Raw genomic sequence first — 21512 nt, 5'->3', positions numbered from 1 at the left:
TGCCGTCGACGTGAGGTCGAACTTCAGTTGTCCAAGAGCGAGAAGGCAAATGTGAGCCTTCCTCTCTCGACTCCCACGAAGCGGTCCGAAGTTACTTCGGGCAGCTTCGGAGAATCGAGAAAGAGGGCATGCGTCAGTTTGCCTTTGTCGACTTTCCGAAACTCCACGAGCTCACGTACGCGTATCTGGCATGTGTGCGTGTGCACCCTGCGGTGCTTTTCTGGCATCTCTGGACGTTGCGAACGGTTTGCCGCAATCTAGTAACTAACTTTTCGTAATATACGCGCCGTGGGACCAGAGTGGGGAAACGTACTCCACGCGGACGTTAGTCTGTTACAACTGTGATATTTTACGATTAATGTTTTGTCCATCAAAGATTAGAAATGTCGTATCATTTTGTAATGCTTGGCGTTGGTGTAGCTGCTGCTTTGTATTTCTATTTTGTTAGACATCGTCCTCAAGAGTATTCTCAGCGCGGAAGTTGGAACTAGTAAGCAGCTTAAAAGGGCATGCGATATCGTTAATCGAAACCGATCGTTAATTGTACAAAGACAACATTTTTCTGCCCTCAGCAATGAAAAATATCATAGAAATGACGAGGAATGTCCAATTTGTTATGAGGTCATGAAACCTGGTAATTACATTACCCTGAATTCTTGTAAGCATGTTTTCCATAAAGTTTGTTTCGGCAACCTCATCCAGCAAAGCGCCGAGGTACGTTATAGGAATAGCTTTATTTTACCTTATCTTATGTGTTGTTGAGAATTTATTAATTTCATTTGGTATTTAATTTTATATCGTCGCTTCGAACATTTCATAGGCGAAATGTCCACTCTGCAGGCAACCGATTTCTTGAAGGAATGCTATTTATTATTTGAGCAATAAACATAACGACTTAAAGAATTTTGTAATTTTAAATAATGTTTTGGAGAATATAATTGAAATACTTTAATCATCCTATTATTACAAGAATAACATGACAAGCAATGGTAAAGTTTCATGTAGTATTAAGGACAAATAAAGCAGTAACCTGTCATAAATTGTAAATATGTTTTTCAACACGTTTGATAAGATGCAGAGTATTATTTTGTTAATATAGCCAGACAAATTATTACCTATGCTTGATATTTATTGTGTATAATAACATTCATTGCCTTTCGGACTATAAATATGTAGATCAAAGTAGATCAGATACCAAAGATTCCGCTTGGTATACCATGTAACGTCCATGCCGAAGTATCTCTTAATAGTTAAGGAGCTTTAAGAAAACTAGGGTTATCTAATTGAAATGATGCCAATGTCTGAATCATTTATTTGTAAATAAAGTTCATAGGTATCGTTATTACAATTATAGTAATAATAACAAGTACTTGTTTCTGGTAATTTGTCTTTTCGCCTGTCCTTTGTTCGTTGTAACATGAATTCAGAATGCGTAATAAAATTGCAAAGATATTCTATAGACACAAAGCAACCTGTCTCTTATTTATACAAGAAGGAAGAAGTATTCCTGTCGCTTAACTAGCAATCGTACATATGTCTGCAAAATTGTTTTTCTTTATTTCTTGATCATAATTTAATAACTGCATACAGGAATCCCTTATCGTATCTGATAAAATTTAAATAGCTAGCACAGTTCACTGTTACAAAGGCACAAGTTTCTTTTCTCTTCCAATAGCGGAAATTTATTCAAACGCTCCAGTTCTATCGTCGAACATACTCTGTTGTTATTTACAAGAAACAGCATTCTCCGACCGCTTTGAAATGTTAGCAGTTATATGTGTTTAGTAAGTTGCAATAAATATTTATATTTTTCTTCTCGTATTGTTTTCTAAAAGTAATCTTTAATAAAGAATTCGGATTTATCATTTGGCCTAGGATTTGGAGCCGAATAAACTGTTTGTACATACATTTTTTGTATCCACAGATGCCGGAGAATAATTTTTTAAATAAAACGTGTACAGATTGGAGAACGCCGCATCGAGCTCGACACGCGTACTGAATTGTTGGAATTAAAGACACCCGTGTTCGTAGCATATAAATACATATTCTTACGTACGTTTCTCGAATGCAACTGTTGGGGGGGGGGGGGGTTATGTAAACAATGAAATCGCGCGTTTATAGACGAAACACATTCGCACAGAACTTATAGTCTAGTGGCTTCTAAACTTTGGAGAAGGCGTAGAAGCTTTAAAAATTTGATGAAAATAAGTAGTTTAAAATAATAAATTTTTATGACCAATGTATTAATCTTTCACAGGCACTCTAGGTTTAAATTATAGACTAAAAGCTTGACAAATCTCGAAGGACTTGAAAATAGATTGGACACATTTTGTTCGTGACCCTAGATTACGTGGCAAATTTAAGTTACTACAGAGTTTGCAAGAAAAGTTACATAGCAATGGTATTTTATGTATTCCGTAATTTAATAATACACAAAATATCATTAATATATAAATTTACCTACAGTATACCGGTAGGATCAGGGTTAATAGAAAGAAATTTTAAGTTATTCGCATCTTTATATATTACAAACTTCCCCGACCCACTGGTCTCCTACCCCTTTTGTATCGTAAGACGAAAAGCCCCCAGCTTTGGAAAACACTGGTATAGGCCGAAAGCTATAGGCCAACGATACTCGATATAAAAGGAACTTAAAAAGAAAACATTAAACGATAGCTCGGACAGCAAACACGGTAATCTAGAAAATATACAAAATACGAGTTTCGGTAGGTTTATTGTCGATAGACACTAGGCTACGAGAAATAAATCGCAAGATCTGGCCCGCAGGCGTTTGGCCGAGAGTATATGCGGAGTCGCGGTACAGTACTGCCACGCTTATTGCATAAATCTGAATCATCCCCGGCCACTGTTCACGTTGTTTCAGCTTGAATGGTCGTCCGTTCGAGGAGCCCAAAGGAGAAACTAAATTTCGATTTTAACACGCGGCGTTGGAACTCGGGGAAAGCCATCGGGACTGTAGTATAATATGTAATTTGATTTAATCGCGAGTATAGAGGGCAGTACTGCATTTTCTTTCTTGTCGTCGATCCAAAGAGGATGCTCTTTTGCTTCGTTAAGATACGAGCTCGTATTCGATAGCTCCCTATGCTTCGGTGCAAATTGATTGTTCGTGTGCAATGTCGTTCGCTTGAATAATTACGACGAAGTATAAGCGTAAGCTTGACGCGAGTTTAATTCCCTGGGATTCTTTTTACCAGAAACCGTTATATATGTAACAAAATCTGTACGATTTTTATTATCAATTTAAATGGTCTTGCTAGCGAGACGCTCCAAAGGTGGTTTCATACCGGACACGAAGGAATTCGTAGTTAGGTGCGTTTGTAGCGACTACGGTGCCACGTATCGGCCGAGTTACGAAACTCTCGGCGATCGTTGGTTCGTTCGACGCGCGAGAGTCGCGAGATGTTTCCTTTATGCTTCCCACGAGGTGTATGAACACTCGAACAGCCGTTTTTTTTTTTCTTTTTTCTTTTTCGAGCAAAATGGCCACGCAAACGTTGCCGAAATTCAGTCACCGATCTCGATCCTCTTCCATACGTTGGTAACTGGCGCGATTTCGACACGCGTGTTCCGTTAAGCGATTACGATTTTAGGACGATTACATTTTAAGGCCAACCACGGGCGCTATCGTTTGTTCTCGTTGCGCGAACGTCGCGATGGATCCAGCGGAAACGTAATGGCGGCTCGTCTTACAAATCGACGTCCTCTTGCTTAGCTTTGGGCGCGATCTTCTCGTCGCTCTCGGACTCTTTTACAACGGCGTGGACGTCCGCCACCTCGACCGGCGGCGGTGCCGCTGGGTGCACGGATCCATCATCCTCCGCGATCTCGAAACCGATCGTAGCGCCAATTTTCTGGCTTGCCTGCCTGAACGAGTCCGACAGCATCACCTAGTGCGTCGATCACAGAAATTAATATGGGGAACGAAGCCCAGTGCTAAGTCTCATCGACTATTTTCGACTCGAGAGTGAGCAGCGTTATTACGTTAAACAAAATTTTTAATTAAAAATAAAAGACCGTTTACGACACCTTCGTAGCTTGTACTATATTTTACCAGACTGGATGAAAATTTATTCGATCGAAAGTAATAAACCTACTTAATTTACGATAATATTACCTATAATTGTTGCTATACCTTAGTCATTTTTAAAAAAAAACTCGTCGCACTCTTAGGCCTAAAATACTCTTCTCAGACTTAACGTTGCCCTCTATATTTTCACCCGATATTGTTAGGATCAGATACCTGTTGTATGACTGATACGGTAGGATAAGAAAAACTGACGAACTTGCATGCTTTACCTAACCAAATGGATGGCAATATGTATGTTAAGTTTAAATTATCTGGTCAGAAATCGACACGTAGGTTTAGAAATTAATGCGTAAAATGATCAGCGAAAAGTATATTCGATCGGGGTAGTCAAACATTCTTTTATCAAATATATGCTGGACTATTTTATGCTGTGCCTGCTAATTGGGTGTTAATAACAATACAAAAAGTATATTACAATGTATAGTACTATTAAACACTGTAAATGAGTCTTTTAATACTAAAAATTATTAAAGATATGATTAATAATGTTTTGTGGCGTACCTGTACGACGTTGATGCACATGGACGTGAGTGCCAGCCCGAACACCAGGTATATTATCGAACACATCATGTATATGGGATGCTAGATCAACCAATCAATCAATCTGTTAATGTCTTGCGCGTCAGATTATGCATGAATCCGCATCGGACGGATTTTAATGTCGCTAAGAAAACACGTGCAACTGTGCTGAGTGAGACTTATGCGAAAAGCACGTACGAAATAGTGTATACGGTGATGTACATTTGTTTCTGTTCTTATTTTTTTTTTTTTTTTTTTTACTTTTTTTTTTTTTGTGATGAACGTTTGGTTTTTCAAAGCTTACCATCTGAACGCCACCGTGAAAAAAAAGCAAGGAAAAAAGTTAATTGTACGTCGATAATGCTCACGAGGATATACGGGCACAGGCGAGGTACACCAGTAGACCTTACATCCAACGTAATTTTTCAGCCCATTTTTATGGGGCGTCAGAGCCCCATTACAATAAAATCGTTATGATTTTTTATATATACGCACGAAATTTCGAGGAACCATCTCTGGCCACACATTTGATTTTCGGTAAGGAATTTTTTCCTCGAAAGTGCGTAGGATTTTGGGGGTATGTGTATTCACGAAAAATGATTGTAATTGACCCCCGCAACTGAAAATAATTTTTCTAAAACGATTTGAAAATTTTTAATTTCGCCGAAAAATTTCAGTACCTACTCGAATTTTTTTCTCGAAACTGCGTAGGATTTCGGGGGTATGTGTATTCACAAAAAGTGTTTGTAATTGACCCCCGTAACCAAAAATAACTTTTTCAGAACGATTTGAAATTTTGTTTTCGTCGAAAAATTTAGGCATCTGCTAAATTTATTTTTGATTTCTAATAAATTCATTTGACGCTATACGGGAATGTTGTTTAGTACTTTGTTGTTGGTATCTATGAGCTCTACTTTAGAAATAAATATCAATGAAAGATTCACTATTGTAGAAGACTATTAGAATCACAGCTATTTGGTCCTCGAATCCCCGAAGCTATACGAAGCGCCAGAGCTCATATACAAGGTCACTATGCATTAGTGTGTGTAAGGAGGGGTGGGGGGCAGTTTACCTTTTTCAATCCCTTCCATAGTAAACTCACGTGTATTTACGCACACTACTAATTCAGTGAACAGTTTCTCAACCGACCACCATCCATGAGAAGAGGACGGCTAAAATTACCTCCGAATTTTCCGGTCGGTCGTGGCGATCTGATTGGGCCATGAAAGTCCATATGGTGCAAAGTCTACTCGTATAGCTCGTCTATGATATCGGGAAGGAGGAGTATCGGACATCTCGATCGGATCTGAAGCAAACGCTAATTGCAAACGAAACGCAAAGTTCTTCCAGCGTTCCTCGATACTCGAAGTTTGCGGAACCAAATTGAAATGAAGATGGCTTGAAATTAGTCGGAAAGTTATTGTACCGGTCGCGACCAGAGATGGGCAAAGTTCGAACGTATCTGGAGCAACGAATAAAAGATAAATAACGTCACGTTCGTCGATCGATTGGAAATTCGTCCTCCCGGTCGGTGTTCGTTTGCTCCAACGACGCCTGTTAAGCGTACGAAACACGATCCGTATTTGTTATCCGTCGTTGAGAACTAATTGTCGCTGGTCTCTGGTCGCGACGAAACGATCCGATATCTGAGAGGGGCGCATAAATGAGCACGATAACGGGCGGCGTGCTAATCGTAGAAGACGTTGGTCACCTTTGGCACGTAATCGCCGAAGCCGATAGTGCTCATGGAGATGAAGACGAAGTAGAAGCTCTCGAAGAAGCCCCAGCCCTCCGACAGGCAGAACAGCGTGGCGCCGATGAAGATGTAGCTGAGGAGGATGAAGATGGCCAAAGAGATGGGCAGATTGAACTCGTCGTCGACGGCGAAGGCCGACATAGCTGGCGTGCCAGGCGTGTCAGGAACGTTCCCGTCCAAGTTCAGGACCGTTTGGGACTGTTGCGCTTGTTTCTGCATCTCCTCGATATCCTCCGGATTTATTTGCGACGGCCTCTTGAACGTTGCCAGGTCGTACACCAGTTGGACGCCCTTCATCACTTCCTGCGGTTCACGGTTACAATTGTAGAAGAAAATGAGAGCCAGGTGACAAACAGGGCGGAAAAAAAAAATGGAGAAATTGGGGAAATTCCATTTTATAGCTAGTATGTGATTTTTGTCGAGGAATACTCGAACCTTGGTTAAATAATATTTACTGTACGTAGGAATATCGGCCATTTTGGGGGCAAAATTTTAATGGGAGATTCCGGGGGGCAAAATAAGACGAAAATGAAGAGTAGCGATTTGTTGATCGAGGCTTCGTTAAAAAGTTATTGACGTTCAAAGTTCCGCCTGTGAGACGGCGACCGTGCACGCTGCACATTTGAACTTTAAACGTTGATAACTTTTTAACGAAGCCTCGATTAAAAAATCGCTATTCTTGATTTTCGTCTTATTTTGGTCTCTAGAATCTCCCGTTAAAATTTTTTCCCAGTATGTTACGATTGGAACATCAGGTATATCAAGATACGTAACTTTCAGTTTAATCTATCTTCGTTATCTGAAGTCCATAACCTTCTATATTTTCAAGTTTCACTTTCACGAAAGTTGCCAATTAAAAACTATTTCTCAAATAAATTTTATCAGTCGTTGGAAACTTTTCTTACCTGTACAGGTACAGTTCGACGGACTTTGCGGCAGCTTCCTGTGTAGTACAGCCTTCTGACGAACGCCCAGAGGAACTTTATACCGCGGGTGAACAGTTTGCCGAAGTCAGCCAGTATTATCAGGAACATCGGGATCCCGAAGATCGCGTAAACAATGGTAATGGCCCTTCCGGTGCTGGTACTGGGCGAAATGTGCCCGTATCCTAAAATAAAATCAAGCATCTTTAAAAATTCCATAGGCAGAGCTTCCTAATTCGATCTCGACGCAAGCAAACGACGATTAAAATGTTTTATCGTTAAACGAGTACAATTTTGAATAATCTTGTATGATTTCTAATAAAGAATAAATTAAACGAAGTCTCAGAGATTTCTTGGATCGCTTAAAAATTGTCCACCCCAACGATACTATATTTGTTAATATTATATCGAAATAGTATATTTTACTGTTGCAATACGAGCCAGGAAATATCGTCTTAGTAATAAAAAAAAATGATGATAATTAATTGATAGTATCGAGCGTTCGATCGTTGAGTCGATTTAGACTCGTTAACACCGAAATGGGATAAAAAATAGATTTAGAGGCGGCAAGTGTAGGGTGGGAGTTGGCCTGACTACTATAGCCGCTTCGGTGATACAATTTGGCGGTTGTTTGGCCGTAAACCGATCGCGTCCCGTTTCGGATAACAGATGGTAATTGCCGCGATGTGGCCATTGATCAAAACAAATCTATTTCCGAGTTGACCATCCGCGTGAACAGTTTCGATCAAACGCGATGCATCAAGGTCGATCACGCTAATTATCTAGCAATTAATTGTGACGCTCGTATGTCTCGTTGAAATCAACGACTGGAAATTGAATTCCGGTTAAAGCTGTTCCCGTCGCTTTACCGGCGCCCTTAATTAAATCTCGCGTACGCGAGACCCTTAAAGAATTTATGCAGATTCCTCGAATATTAAAATTCGTGGTTAATATTAACGCGACCGTTCAAGTGCTCGTACTTTCGTGCCATTATATTCCATTTTGTTTTGCCTGTAGGTATTCTTCATAGTATCACGATCGAAAGACGTAACCTATAATTCCCTGTTTCCCGTGAACGTTTTCCCTCGCATTGCAGGGTGCGCGCGCATCGAACACCTAACACCGACAGCGCGCCAGTAGGCAGCCACCAGCATCAGAGCGTAGATGTATTTTGCCTCTCGTAAAATCAATACTGACTTCTCGTAAAACGTTTTTACGGCTACCATATCGACTCCGGATTCCCCCTAAAACTACGGGCATCCTTGTCCCTGTAACGCGTCGTCTCACCGATGGTCGTAATAACGGTCAAGCAGTAGAGGACGGCGTTGAGGAAGGACCAGCTTCTCTGGCCGCTGTACGTCTGCACGCCCGCCTCGTGAGCGGTATGCAACTGTTCCTCGAACTCCATCAGCTTCTTCCGCGCCATGCTTTTCCAATCGTCCTCCCTCAGGTTGTGACTGTAGTTCCACAAACTGTCCAGAAAGTCCCGCTTGACTCTCTTGACCCCGCACTTGTAGAAGGCCTCGAAGGCCCCCTCGGTGAACCGGAAGATAAAGGCACCCAGACCGCAATATATCATCACCAGCATCAGCTCCGACAAGCAACGGTTCCTGAGGCTTCTCATGATCCTAGTCTCCCTAGGGTTCTGCGACACGAAAGCTTTGAATTCCGAGACCACGTCCTTCAGAGCTTTCAGGAAGTCCAGGATGGTGACCTTCTCTGGAGGGTCCGGCTCCGTTGTCACCGGTTGCACCTCGAGCTCTACGGTTTTCTTGCGGAAGAAGGGCAACCAACGGAACCAGGATCTCTTCTCGAGCTTCCCGGACGTCTCGATGGACTTTTCGATGCTTTCCTGCTCGGTGTCCGCGAGGGGCACGCTGAACTTCCTTCGTCTGAGCGTCGACTCCTCCCGAGCGTCCTCGAAAACGTCAGGCGTGTCCGGGTCCAGAATACTCTGCTCTCTTCTCAGGTATTCTCTCTGAGCCTTGGCAAAATCTTCTATGAGAGACTCGTTGCTCAGGGGAATGATCTGTTTCTTGAAATCGGAGGCGGATCTCTTGATGGGCAGCTCCTCGGTCGCCTGCACCGGGAAACTCTCGCTCTTCCTCATTTTCGGATCCTCGTCGGTGTCGTCGGTCTGGCTGTGCCTGATGGACCGTCTCCTCTCCGGTCTCGGTTGCCCGTCCGTTTCCTCGAGCCTCTGTTTGCTCGACCTCTTTTCCCTAGGCGGTCTCTCGACGCCGTCTTTCTTGGCAGCATCGAGGTCACCGACGATCCTCTTCGCGGTGCTCTTTTTCACACCGACTTTTCCGCCTTCGGGCGACTTGGTCCTCCTTTGATGCTTCTCCAGTTTCTCGTCCGCGTCGCTGGAGTCGGTGGACTGACTGAACCGGCCAACCCTCTCCCTCGACTTCTTCTTCGGTCGTCTCTCCAGTTTCCTACGGTCGGTCGTTCCGTCCCCTTCTGTCTCCTTGGTTCTGGCCGGGCCCACCTCGAGCTTCTCCCCCGGCGCACCCTCGTTCTTGGTGTCCCCCAGTTTCGGTTCCTTCCTTACCGGCCGCGCAGCCTCGTCTCGGGCGTCGTTATCACGTGCTTGCGAGCCGCTCGAAACGGAAGCCCCCTCGTCCGCGGCGCTGGCCAACTTGGACGGGCTCCTCTTCTCTTTCCTCGCCACGGTTTCTTCCGTGTTCGGTCTGGCCTCTTGCTCCGCTCTCTCGGCGTCGTCCGCCATCTTCTCCATTCGTGCGCGCCTCGCCTCCTCCTCGTCGTCCGACGTCTCGACCAGCTGCTGGTTCCTCGAGGACGGGTCGGGCGTCTTCTCGCGCCTTCTCGCCGCCGCTTTGCGGCGTCTGTGCACCGTGTAGCTGTCCTCCATCGCGGTGATTGCTGCGGCCGATTGCACCGGTGTCGCGGTACCGGAAGACGAACGTACGCGTGGATTGCACGGTCTGGTGACTGGTCGCCGCGGCGTGCCGACGCGCTACGCTCGCCGCTTTGCCCGATTGCGTCTTTCCTGGCCCCGGTGCAGAGGGACACGCGAGACAGAAATAAAACAGAGGTTGCTCCCACCACCGACGCGACGACGGTCGAGCCCGCTACCAGCGGGACCGGATGGTTTTGCCGCAGCGGGTATCGAGCGTGGCCTGGTGGCCGCCCCGCGCGAATCGCGCGCAACACGGGGGTCGTCGACGCTACGGCGTCGCGGTGCCGCACCTCCAGACGCCGCAACACGTTTCGACGCCGCCATCCCCTCCTGGCTTCTTACTGCTGCAACACCTGCCGGGTCCACCGAAGAGCGTGGCTCTCGGGACTCGTTATCGAGGGGCCAGAAACCAATCGAGAACTTCCATGATTTTAACGCGTGGGGGAGCAAGTGGTCTAAAACCCCGATTTAGTTGATGTTCCCCGACAGGACCATTCCGAGCGAAAGCCACTCGCCTCGCGTTCACGCCGAGGCCTCTCAGACTCTGAACAAGTTGAGTACAGAGTGTGCAACAGAGTTTTCGAAATTAGACAACGAACGAATACATCGAAATATTGATTATTTATTAATATTTATTCATACCAAAGAAATTAATAATAGATAAATGTACACTTCCGGTAGTTGTAGCGTTGAATCAGTTTGTTTGGTGGTCGTAACCATGTGCCAATTCTGTAGCCTAGAACTGTGTTTGGAGGTTAGGACGAAAGTTGGCGATTGAAATTCGAAAGGAAATTTCAAGAAGAAATATAAAACTCGGGAGCCTAAAACACCATCCTTTTCCTTTCGACTGTTGTTCGAATTAAATTTTGTCGATATCTGGTACCCACTTTGTACAGGACTCTAATCGTTTCGTATCACGCTACGCCCCTACGACGCCACGGCAGCAAATCGACGCTTGCGAGCACCCGTCGCGCCCTTTCAACCGTCCCTCGTTGCCATCATCGTTTCTATCCCATAAATTTATCGTCGAATGCTTTCAGCGTACTTCAGTTCTCAATTCCGGCGCTCGGTTTTGTCTTTCTCGTGCACAAACAGTCCGGCCGCGTTCTTTCAACAAGTTCCTTCGCGCATCAAATTTTCAGCATCCCTTTCATACTTTTCGCCGTCTCTCGTTTCAATTTGTGCGTCGCGTTCGATACGTGGAAAAACATGAAACCGGTACCGTACCCATTCCGGAAGTTGACGCAGCTGGTTGTTTAATCCGTCAGCGAGAATTAATTCTTCCGTATAAATCGCGAAACTTTCCAGCGAGAGAACTTACCGTTTAAACAACCCGCGAAAAGGGGGGAGAGAGAGAGAGAGAGAGAGGAACAAAACTGATTTAATACCTCGCTGAATGCCCTTTATTGATCTAATTTCTCTCGTTCGTTTATCGCGCGTGGTAAACACGGAACTTCGTTACAAGTTTCTCTTAGTCCCCGGAGTTTGTTATTTCCCCTCCATTAACATTCGTCCCCAGTCGGCACAAGCATTCCTCTCGAAACATTCTCGATCGTTGGATTGTTAGTTTTTATTCGAAACACAAGTAAAACTGGCAGAGCTTTAGAGAGAAAGCGAGTATTAACACTTTAAGACCGTTGTCCGTCACCACTGATATCGCAGACAAAAGTTAGATACACGAGAAGATGCTACGAATATTATTATAAATGTAACCTCAACAAACGTAATAAGTTGAATGTATGATAAAATGGTGACTGATACCGGTAGATCACGCACACGTGACAGTGGCCAACGTCTACTAGCTCGCGATGTAGTAAAGTTAACCTACAAATACGTGTCGCGATCCCCTGAAACTGTCGGGGCATTTTTTTATTTCAATGGTCAGAAGACCGAAGCTCCGCGAATCTAGAATACAAAGTCGCCAGGGCACGATCTCTAATTCAAAGAGTCCCAATTCGCCGACCTCGCAATTTCCTTTTGTTTTGCATCCGCGACGCCGACGCTAGGCCGGGATATTTTCATTACTCCGTGCAGCGACGTTGCTTTGTCACTTTCGCAGTAAACGAAAAACAGAACGTGCAGCTGGTAATATTCTGAAAAAGAAATTTGTAAGAATGGATACAAAGATTGAATAGACGGTACCGGGCATTTGAAACGTTTCCTTCGTATTTTCGGCCATTTCAATTCATCACGTAGGTACGTATAATCGGTGCCGGTATAAAATGTTTATTTCGTTAAGAAAGAAATTTGATACGCAATTGTTTCCGATCCGTTTTCACGTTTCCATTGTTACACGCCCGTTGAACCAGCCGAGTTCATCGTTGAATATCAGAATCACGATATACAATTTTTGTTCCGGTTTCGGTCATCAAGATACAATTCCATTTGATTCCGATAAATCTGATGCTATCTGACGGAATTTATTTGTCGCCAATATCCCGTGTAACGCAATATTCGAACCTGTTTGAGGTTAGGTTTGCGTGCTCTAAAATTGTTTGTAATAAGCTTTTAATTGTGAATATATGACAGAAAAGAACAATTACGCGATCTATTACTATTACACGAAACACCTATCATCAGTTTCGTTTCGGTTGTTTTATTTGTTCGGTAAACGTAGTAGATCTGTCACACATCACGCACTTATTCATTCCTTTCACCGTTGCCAGCTCTTATTTATTGCACTGCTGGTTTCCATTCAGTCGTCATTCGCACCAACCGATCGGAAACAATTATTACCAACAGAACCGAATAACCCAGAGCAGATAAAAAGAATAACGGAAGAGAAACGCGTTGCTTGGTGAGTTTGGTCGAAAGGTTGGACGAAACGGATTCTAAGATGAGCGAAAATAAAAGTAAAACGTGACAACATATTTTTTTGGACAGCCACCAAAAGTCCCACGCGTTTATGCAGACACGAACTCTCGAAATAAAGCGTCCAGTGGTCGCGTCGGTTTCTGTGTACCAAAAATTAAACAGGCTGTGACTAATTACAATGTTCCTAAACCGATATAGTGATTCATCGTTGGTAGCAGCCCCGGAGGGGATCGAAAGCACATTTACGGTAAACGATTCTACAACTTTTCTATCTCTTACTGTCTTTTGTATTATTAGCTTTAAAGTCGTTCAATGTCACGATATTATTAGGTTGGAACCGTTCGAATAAAATGCAGAAAAAGCGAAGATTATGGTAGAAAGCACAGATACCACGTTGAGCTTTGTAACATCTTCGCTGAAATTTCTCGATATTTCACATTTTTCATAGTTGGAACGCTTACCGTGCATCGTTCGGGATGTCTCGGTAAATCGCGAATATAAAATGCATGAAAGATAAAGGACGAGCGTCGAGAGTGCTCGTAGACGACAATACAGGGTGATTATAGTAACTGGACCAGGCCATTTTGTACGGTTTAACGGCAGTGCATTGATCCTAGGATACGATTTTCTGCCTACTTGCACGATAGCATTTACAAAAACAGAAATAGAACTGTCTGATTTCTTTCCATAAATTAACTTCTATAAACAAGTTTAAAACAGTTTACTAATAGTAATTTTGAATGACGTATACTTTGAATTTATTCCCGAGAGCCTTAACAATAACACGTGTGTGGTATCTTTTTGTCCGGGAGCGTGGTCGTCGCGTAAAATATTACGTTTAACGCGAAACAATAACGTTGAAAATCGCGCGGTAAGTTTGAAACAGAATCGACAGGCGAAACAACGCGAAACGAAGGACGCTTCGCGGACTGGTGGGCAATTTAATTCAGTTCTCGTGCAATCCCTTCTGCGATGATTCTCCGAATAGCTTTCGCTGTTTCCGCGACAGTTATCGTCCCGACGACGCGACACAGTTAACGAACAACCCTCCATTATAGCGGCGAACAAAACGCCCCCCCCTGAGCACATCGAACACCGCTTTATTGCAACACTGAATTACCGTACTTTCTGCTCGATTATTATTTCTAACGTTTCCTAAACAGAAACGATGAATTTTCGTTGGTTTATTTCATTGAAAAATAATTGGAAGATAAAATCAGAAAGCCTCGTTTCTATCGGGAACTATTTACAGATTTCAAATCGATGGTCACTTAGATACCTAACCCTCTTTCTTGAAGCATGCTCGAGAAAAGACACCTTGGTCGTGATTTCGAAAGCCGTGGCGCCTCGTCCTACGGTTCTTCTTTTTCGTTACGTAATGTTTCCGTCCACTAGAAATAGTGTCATGCGTGGGCACATTTTGTCGGCTCTCGAAGAATCTCATGCACGCGCGTAGATTCGTCCTCTTGTATAAGATACGTCTCGTCGAATCTACGCTATACCACCGCTACAATTTTTTAGAGTTTCGTACGTATTAATTAACGATTTCTAAATATTAATTGTATCGCGCAAAACCAGGCGAAAATTAATGAATTACTTTTGTGGCGTCGCCTCCCGTACTCGCCACCAGAGGGCTACGCTCTTATTACTCTCGCAAGCGATCGACTGACCCTCTCACTCTTATAGCCACGATATAGCAAGGTAGTAAACTAAACCTGTAAGGCCCGGCAGAGTGTGTATACTAGGTATTCCGTAGATGCATTTAAATACATTTGTATTATGTTAGTTTTCCAGTTATGCCTTAAGATATGTTTCGAGAGGGAAGTCTCTCGAGGCGAGCTTCCGTAAATATCGATTCGTAAAAGCTACGGGTTCCTGCAGTCTGCTGTGTAAATCAATTTAATGGCATCGGGAACAACCACAGCCTTGTCGAAGGCCTGTATCCGAGCGACGGGACGCGAAAGATGCAAAGGGTGTAGAGGGGAAAGCTCGAAAAAGGATGATCGCCACTTTATCGGAAGCGGCCGTGCTATGTAGGTCACGAATTGGTACATCAAGAGACGGGTAAAGATTTCTCCTGGAAAACAAGGAAAATCGTCTTTGAACCGTGCCTCGCTCTTTGGATATCCAAAGCAAACACCAATTCACGCGTGCTTGCGAATTCCTAGAGAGTACGTGTTGCCTGAATTATGCGATTGTCTGTTTTTAAATATATTTTAAAAAATGATTATTTCTTTCCACTGTAGAGGAATTTAATTTCAGTTAATTGAGAAGTGAAATAAATACATTCTGTATATTGGAGATGTCTGGTACTTTGTTGGTATAATGATTTCAAACTTTATTCTTGGCATTAGATGCATTTTGGCACGCTTCCTACAAACTTCATACATTGTCATACTTTCGCAAATCATACTTTATATTGTTTCAGTACGGATGTATACGACTCCTAATTACATTTTACGTTTATATTTAAGCATTCTAACGTAGAACGTATTTCGAATTATTTGGGGACGTAACAGAGAACGTGTTCCGAATTATTTGGAGGTAACAGAGAACGTATTTCCAATTATTGCTATTCAAATAGACGGCGACACGAACAAAGGGGAGATGTCGGAAAAAATACAAACAACGATCAAAATCTATGACGTACGCGTTAAACACTTTCCCGGGGAAATCAATTTAAAATGAGGTCGAATGCAGTCCGCAGTCTATGAAAGTGGTCGAGTATCGGTCATTCAATTCCTGCGACTGTTATTAGACGCTGAAACTTGATAGAGAGGTATACCTCGTTAATTGTCGTGGTTTCTGCTTCGTTATGTGGACACAGTAATCCCCACCACTCGTCCGTACCTTGCCCGCCCTCACTGTTTTTTACTCGGTCTATAGAGCACCGGAGCACCATTCGAATAATTAAATACTGTATGGTGTCGCCTCTCGTATTCGCCACCAGAGGGCTACGCTCTCTCGCGAGCGTTTCACTGACCCGTTCCTATATACACGCTCCTCCAGTGACCATTTCACACACATGTCCAGTCTCTCGGTTTGCTGGCATGACTTATTGATGGAGTCCATTAGTATGCCTCCAGAGACAACGGTTTCTCGAATATTGGAGTCTCTTACAAATTTTATTTATTTGTTTTTAAGTACGAATTTAAATGCAGAGTCAATAACTTTGCCATGACTTTTTCAGATGACATTAAATTGTTAACACTAGAACTACACCAAACCAGCCAAAATGACCCATTCGTAATTTCTAATAGAACTTGTAAAAAATTTACTCGACTGAATTTTTGAAAATTTATCGTAACTTTCTATTCTTTCTTATTTCTTTGTACAAATAAACACGACTATAATTGTCGATAGTTCTAGTGTTAATGTATAAAAAAGTCCAACGTTATTGTTGAGAGCTTGATATCGTTGGGAAAAACAGACCAAGTGTTTTTCTGAGAATGAAAGAAACCAAAGGATATTGTACAGAAGAAACCCCATAACGTAATCGCGGAAATGGTGTTAAAAGCGATAGTTGATAAATAAACTCGCGCGATACCGTCGAAGATGGCGGATAAATAAATCAGAGTATCGCGGGGTGAATTTTATGTCTGCTATAAATCGAAGTCGAAAGCACTCTCTCCGTTTTTGTTTCATCTTTGTCTTTCGTTATCTCGTAGGAAGTGCGTTGGTGATTTAATGACGACGAGGGTAAAAAAATAATGTCGCCTCGATGACGTCGAGCTTACGAAAATACATCGGGGACGGGCGCGGAAAACAGGATTTCTCGTTTCCAAAGCAAATTATCGTTTCCAGTTCCCGTGAAACGATCGAGCCCATTATTTATATGCTTCTTAAAAATTATTTTATTTTTACTTTTGGACGCTTTGGTGATCCTTGACACGCGTGTATCGTATTTTTACCGGTTATTTAAAGTCCTCCGGTCGGATGAATCAGTTTTGTATTTGCGTTACGCGCGAAATGTTAAAAATCCTTCGTTCTGACTCACCTATGGTGGTGTAAATGGTGCCGCAGTAGAAGACAGCGTTCCAGAAGGTCCATACTTTCTGTCCGTGGTCGGTCACGCCGTGTTTGTAGAATTCGTAAAGAAGTTCCTCGTACTTCATTAATTCGTTCCTGGCACGTCCGTTCCAGAGTTCGGGATCCGACGCCAACACCGTGTCGTTCCAGAGATTTCTAATCTCCGTCAGCGTCATATTCCTGCGACAACAAAAACGGGACAACTGATGCCAACGTCCAAACACGATTGTTTCGTGTATCTCAAAGATACACGCGGATTCTTCGAGAACATTGCTCGAAAAAATTCCAAATTACTCGTTGAAATTCTTCGAGGATCGAAATATGACGTATTTTTGAAGAAATATTGTAACGTGATCCCAACCTTTTCAGATCTAGGCTCAGATATACCGTTCGAGGCCAAAGGAAATCAATTTGCTTTTACATACGTCCAAGTTGCTGCAATTTATCGAAATTTCTTTCGATCGTACGCTACTCCGGATATTTGCAGGAACTGGACGAGCAAACTTTTAAAAGTCATGCACTAGAATGTTAGATGTACGATTAGGTCTAATTAAAAATTCTCCTTACCCTTGACATAAGCACGCAATCGCCTAACTCGTGTATTCGGTTCTGCTTTGTTCGTCTAATGTTTCTTTATTTACGTTAAACGTATTATTTTCTGTTCTCGAAACCAAGTGTAAATATATAAACTATTCTCAGCAAAAGGTTCTATTATTCTCGAGCCGTTTTCCCACCGTTTTTCTATTGCCACGCGTTGTAACACGATTCTCTGTCGATTAATGGTTCTGTGCTTGCAATTTCCGATTGGGAATCGACGAGTTAGATGGCGCTGCGCGCCCATCCCCAAACGAAAGGAAAAAGATTTAGCAGGACTTGCGACCACGCTCATTGCCAAGGCGAGCAGTTGGACCGCGCCACCTTCATTTTTATCGGATCGGTCACGCAAAGGGTAATTTTCTGACGGATAAACGGGAACTAGGCGAATCTCGAGACAAACCTGACCTTCGTTGGCGAGGTCGGTCGATACTGCGAAGAAAATTACGGAAAAATCGATCCGCCGTCTAGCCGTGAAAATGTTTTCGATAGCGTCGAGGTTAGGGCGGAATCAAGGAAAACGTGGACGCTGTTTTATCGATTTCATTTTTGGGTCTCGCGACGCCAGGAACGCGCCTGTGCCATTCCGTTTAATTACCTCGAACGATGCTCGATTTCCACCGACGATTTCTAATTGTAGCGAACTGGACCGCTTCGTAAATATTTCGAGGGCAGCTCGATGTATCAACAGCACCGAGAATTCAAACTTCGTTTCGTACGGTGACCAAAGAAATGATTTGTCGACGCAGCTGGCGCGACCATAGGTTTAAAATTTAAATCGTTATTTAAGCGACAAGAGAAATTATAATTAATTGATACAGATGCAAACTGTGGGATGTAAATTTTTATAATTACCATTTTGATGGCGGTGCTTGCAAATTAACGTTAATTGAAATAGAATTATGCTTCGTAGCGAGGTTAAATAAATAGCGAAAAAAATTATTTAATCGCGTTCGATCGTCGTATTTCGCTACAAAGGGACAAAGACTGTGTCTATGTTTAAAATTAATGAAATTCTGCCTGCATGAATAATTTGTTACTGGCGATGATGACTAAAACGCGACAATATATTACGTATATCTTTTTTGTGGTGTTTCGTGTCCGTTTTAATATGCAGTTCGATCGTTCCACATTTTCCTGTTGGTGTCGCGGATCTGTTTGACGACACGACCAATGGAATATTCTGCACCAGTGGTTCTTAACCCTTTTTCCCCACGAATTCTTTTTTGGGCAGTATAACGGACGACGGAGTGTTTCAATGTTCTCCATTGTCTATTATTTGAATTTTAATAAAGTTGACTAAAGCAAACGAGACTTTTGCATATCGTTATTTCACAGAGCCTCTTTTCTATACAAACGAAAAATATACTTAACGTTTCGTACCAAACAATTAATTTTAACTTCGCATCCTGTTCGATCTATTTAATTCGCTGTGAAGGGAATTAATTACACCGCTTCCATATTCGAACGACATAACCTAAATTCTTGTATTCTGTATCTAAACGAACGTAATATTAATGTCACTACTCTCTGAATTTTTTTCTCGAAACTGCGTAGGATTTCGGGGATATGTCTATTCACCAAAAATGATTGTAATCGACCCCCGCAACCGAATATAATTTTTCCAAAATTATTTGGAATTTTTTAATTTCACCGAAAAATTTCACCACCTTCTTGAATTTTTTTCTTGAAAGTGGATAGGAATTCGGGGGTGTGTCTATCCACCAAAAATAATTGTAATTGACTCCCGCAGCTGAAAATATTTTTTCCAGAACGATTTGGAATTTTTTGTTTTCGCCGAAAAATTTGGGCACTTATTCGAATTTCTTTCTCGAAACTGCGTAGGATTTCGGGGATATGTCTAATCACCAAAAATGTTTGTAATCGATCCCCGCGATCAAAAATAATTTTTCCAGAACGATTTGGAATTTTTTGTTTTCGCCGAAAAATTTGGGCACTTATTCGAATTTCTTTCTCGAAACTGCGTAGGATTTCGGGGATATGTCTAATCACCAAAAATGTTTGTAATTGATCCCCGCAACGAGAAATAATTTTTTCAGAATTTTACGCGGAAAGGGCCCGTGGGGAAAATTAAGAACCACCGGTTTAAACGTTTAACCGTGTGCCACCCACCTCTCTTTCCTGATGTTGTAATGCACAACGTCCTCGTGCCTTCCCTCGATCGTCACGAAAATCATCGCGCCCCCGATACTGTACAAAAGTACGATAACAAATAAGAAAATGTGCGTGAACCACCGTTTGCTCCAGGAACTGACCTACGCACACAAAGTTCGTAACGCGTGAACGTTTGCTCGTCCACCGTCCATCTTGTACGGTGCAACTAATTACAACAACGCGGATATTTATACAGATTCGTATTTTCATCGATAGAACAAGATAGAATGAAACGGAAGTTTTTCAGAGGTTGGTAAATACAGGGTGGTTTGGGTGTACAGGTGTACAGGTATACAGGCGTGCAACTTGTGCACCTTTAAAACTTCCAAAGATGTACTCAAAAAAATTTTGTATTAAAAAATTGCATCGATTTTCATTAGCCCTAAACCTAATAACTAACGAGTAATTTCTGCAAAATTGCGAGGAAACAAAACGATATTACTCATTAATTATCAGGTTTATGGCTATTACCCTTTCAAACCATAGTAGTCTACTCTTTGAAATCATGCAAATTTTTTATACAAAATTTGCATAGACCACCCTGTATGATAATCCGTATCTTAAAGTATTTATTATATTTTTGTATATTAAGAGCGTTCCGTAGTTTTTTCAGAATTAAAGATTCCCATAAATGCATAAATATCCGCAGTCTACTAATTATACATATCACGAGTACCATGGATTCTACAACTTCCGGTAGAAAATAAATGCACAAATTGAGTGTCTCGGGTGTAGTAAAGGCGTAGAGTATCCATACTCGTGACACGTACATAGAGTGCTCGACACTATCGCAAAAATTTAATGTAAGATTCCAGAGACCAAAACAAGACGAAAATCAAGAATACCAATTTGTCGATGGAGGCCTCGTTAAAAAGTTATTAACGTTTAAAGTTACGCCTGTAGGACGGCGATCTGCGTACAGCTGCGCTAGTGGTGCTCACTCATAAAACTGTAAGGCTGTCGATACGTCGGTAAGCAGAGCTCCTCGTACCGAGTGAGAACCACTATCGCAGATCGCCGTTCTACATGCGTGACTTTAATCGTTAATAACTCTTTAACGAAGCCTCGATCAACAAATTACTATTCTTGATTTTCGTCTTATTTTGGCCTCTAGAAGCTCCCATTAGAATTTTTAGCCCATGAATGCTAAACACTCTATACAATTTAGCAACAACTGTGTTCTAGGTTTACGACGACGGACCTTCTCGTACAGCCAGAAGGCGCTCTTCTCCCCGACGCTAAGTCCAGACTTGGTGAGGTCCTTGATGCCTCTGAACTGGCTGAAGACGAACTCGCTAGCCCTGTTCGAGTACATCATCTGGGGCTGGCCGGATACAGGAGTCATGGGTATCGGTGTCTGTCCGTACGGCGTCGACACGTACCCCATACCCGTCTGCGGGTAATACTGTCCAGGCAACGGAAGCTGGATCTTCGGCCTCGGTGGACGCTTCCTGTCGCCCGGTGAGCTCGACATCTTCGCGAAATCGGTTGAGAAACGAGCCTGAAGGAGCTGGCCAACCAATCACTGTCACCGATCTGTTCACTTATCTGTGCGTTTCAGGCCCGTTAACGGAGGACGAGGCAAAACAACCACGATCTCGTGCTCTCTCGTTTCCTCGACAGGGTATCGTTTGTTTCTTCGACCAAGGGTCACCTGGGAAACATTCT

General features: G+C 42.8%; 1 protein-coding gene and 1 long non-coding RNA gene across 4 annotated transcripts; one reads left to right on the top strand and one right to left on the bottom strand.

Moving 5' to 3' along the window:
* The first annotated feature begins 288 nt into the window (after positions 1-288).
* LOC122405267 lies at positions 289-2068 on the top strand. Its single transcript, XR_006259753.1, has 3 exons — positions 289-490; positions 573-714; positions 821-2068. It is a non-coding gene; the product is annotated as an uncharacterized LOC122405267 (long non-coding RNA).
* LOC122405265 lies at positions 2060-10318 on the bottom strand. Of its 3 annotated transcripts, XM_043409867.1 has the most exons (5): positions 8597-10318; positions 7292-7494; positions 6342-6689; positions 4613-4693; positions 2060-3911 (listed from the first exon to the last, which is right to left on the bottom strand). In XM_043409867.1, exons 1-5 carry the CDS (start codon positions 10182-10184, stop codon positions 3711-3713), a joined length of 2421 nt encoding a protein of 806 aa, XP_043265802.1. In that variant the 5' UTR covers positions 10185-10318; the 3' UTR covers positions 2060-3710. The 3 variants fall into 3 exon arrangements, with proteins under 3 accessions (XP_043265802.1, XP_043265803.1, XP_043265804.1); XM_043409868.1 differs by lacking the exon at positions 4613-4693; XM_043409869.1 differs by lacking the exons at positions 2060-3911; positions 4613-4693 and adding an exon at positions 4735-4937.
* Positions 10319-21512: the final 11194 nt, after the last annotated feature.

The sequence above is a fragment of the Colletes gigas genome, unplaced genomic scaffold (genome assembly GCF_013123115.1).
Source record: "Colletes gigas isolate AHSC1104 unplaced genomic scaffold, ASM1312311v1 Colletes_gigas_Sc00004, whole genome shotgun sequence".
In the NCBI taxonomy this organism is placed as follows: Eukaryota; Metazoa; Arthropoda; class Insecta; order Hymenoptera; family Colletidae; genus Colletes; species Colletes gigas.
This window is presented reverse-complemented; position numbering and strand designations above follow the sequence as displayed.

Excerpts from the sequence above, each read along its gene's own strand:
- LOC122405265 (XM_043409867.1), bottom strand. The coding sequence starts at position 10,184 with ATGGAGGACAGCTACACGGTGCACAGACGCCGCAAAGCGGCGGCGAGA. Across the intron at positions 6,690-7,291 it reads GTCGAACTGTACCTGTACAG|GAAGTGATGAAGGGCGTCCA; the intron begins GTAAGAAAAGTT and ends CGTGAACCGCAG. Across the intron at positions 3,912-4,612 it reads TGTGCATCAACGTCGTACAG|GTGATGCTGTCGGACTCGTT; the intron begins GTACGCCACAAA and ends TCGACGCACTAG.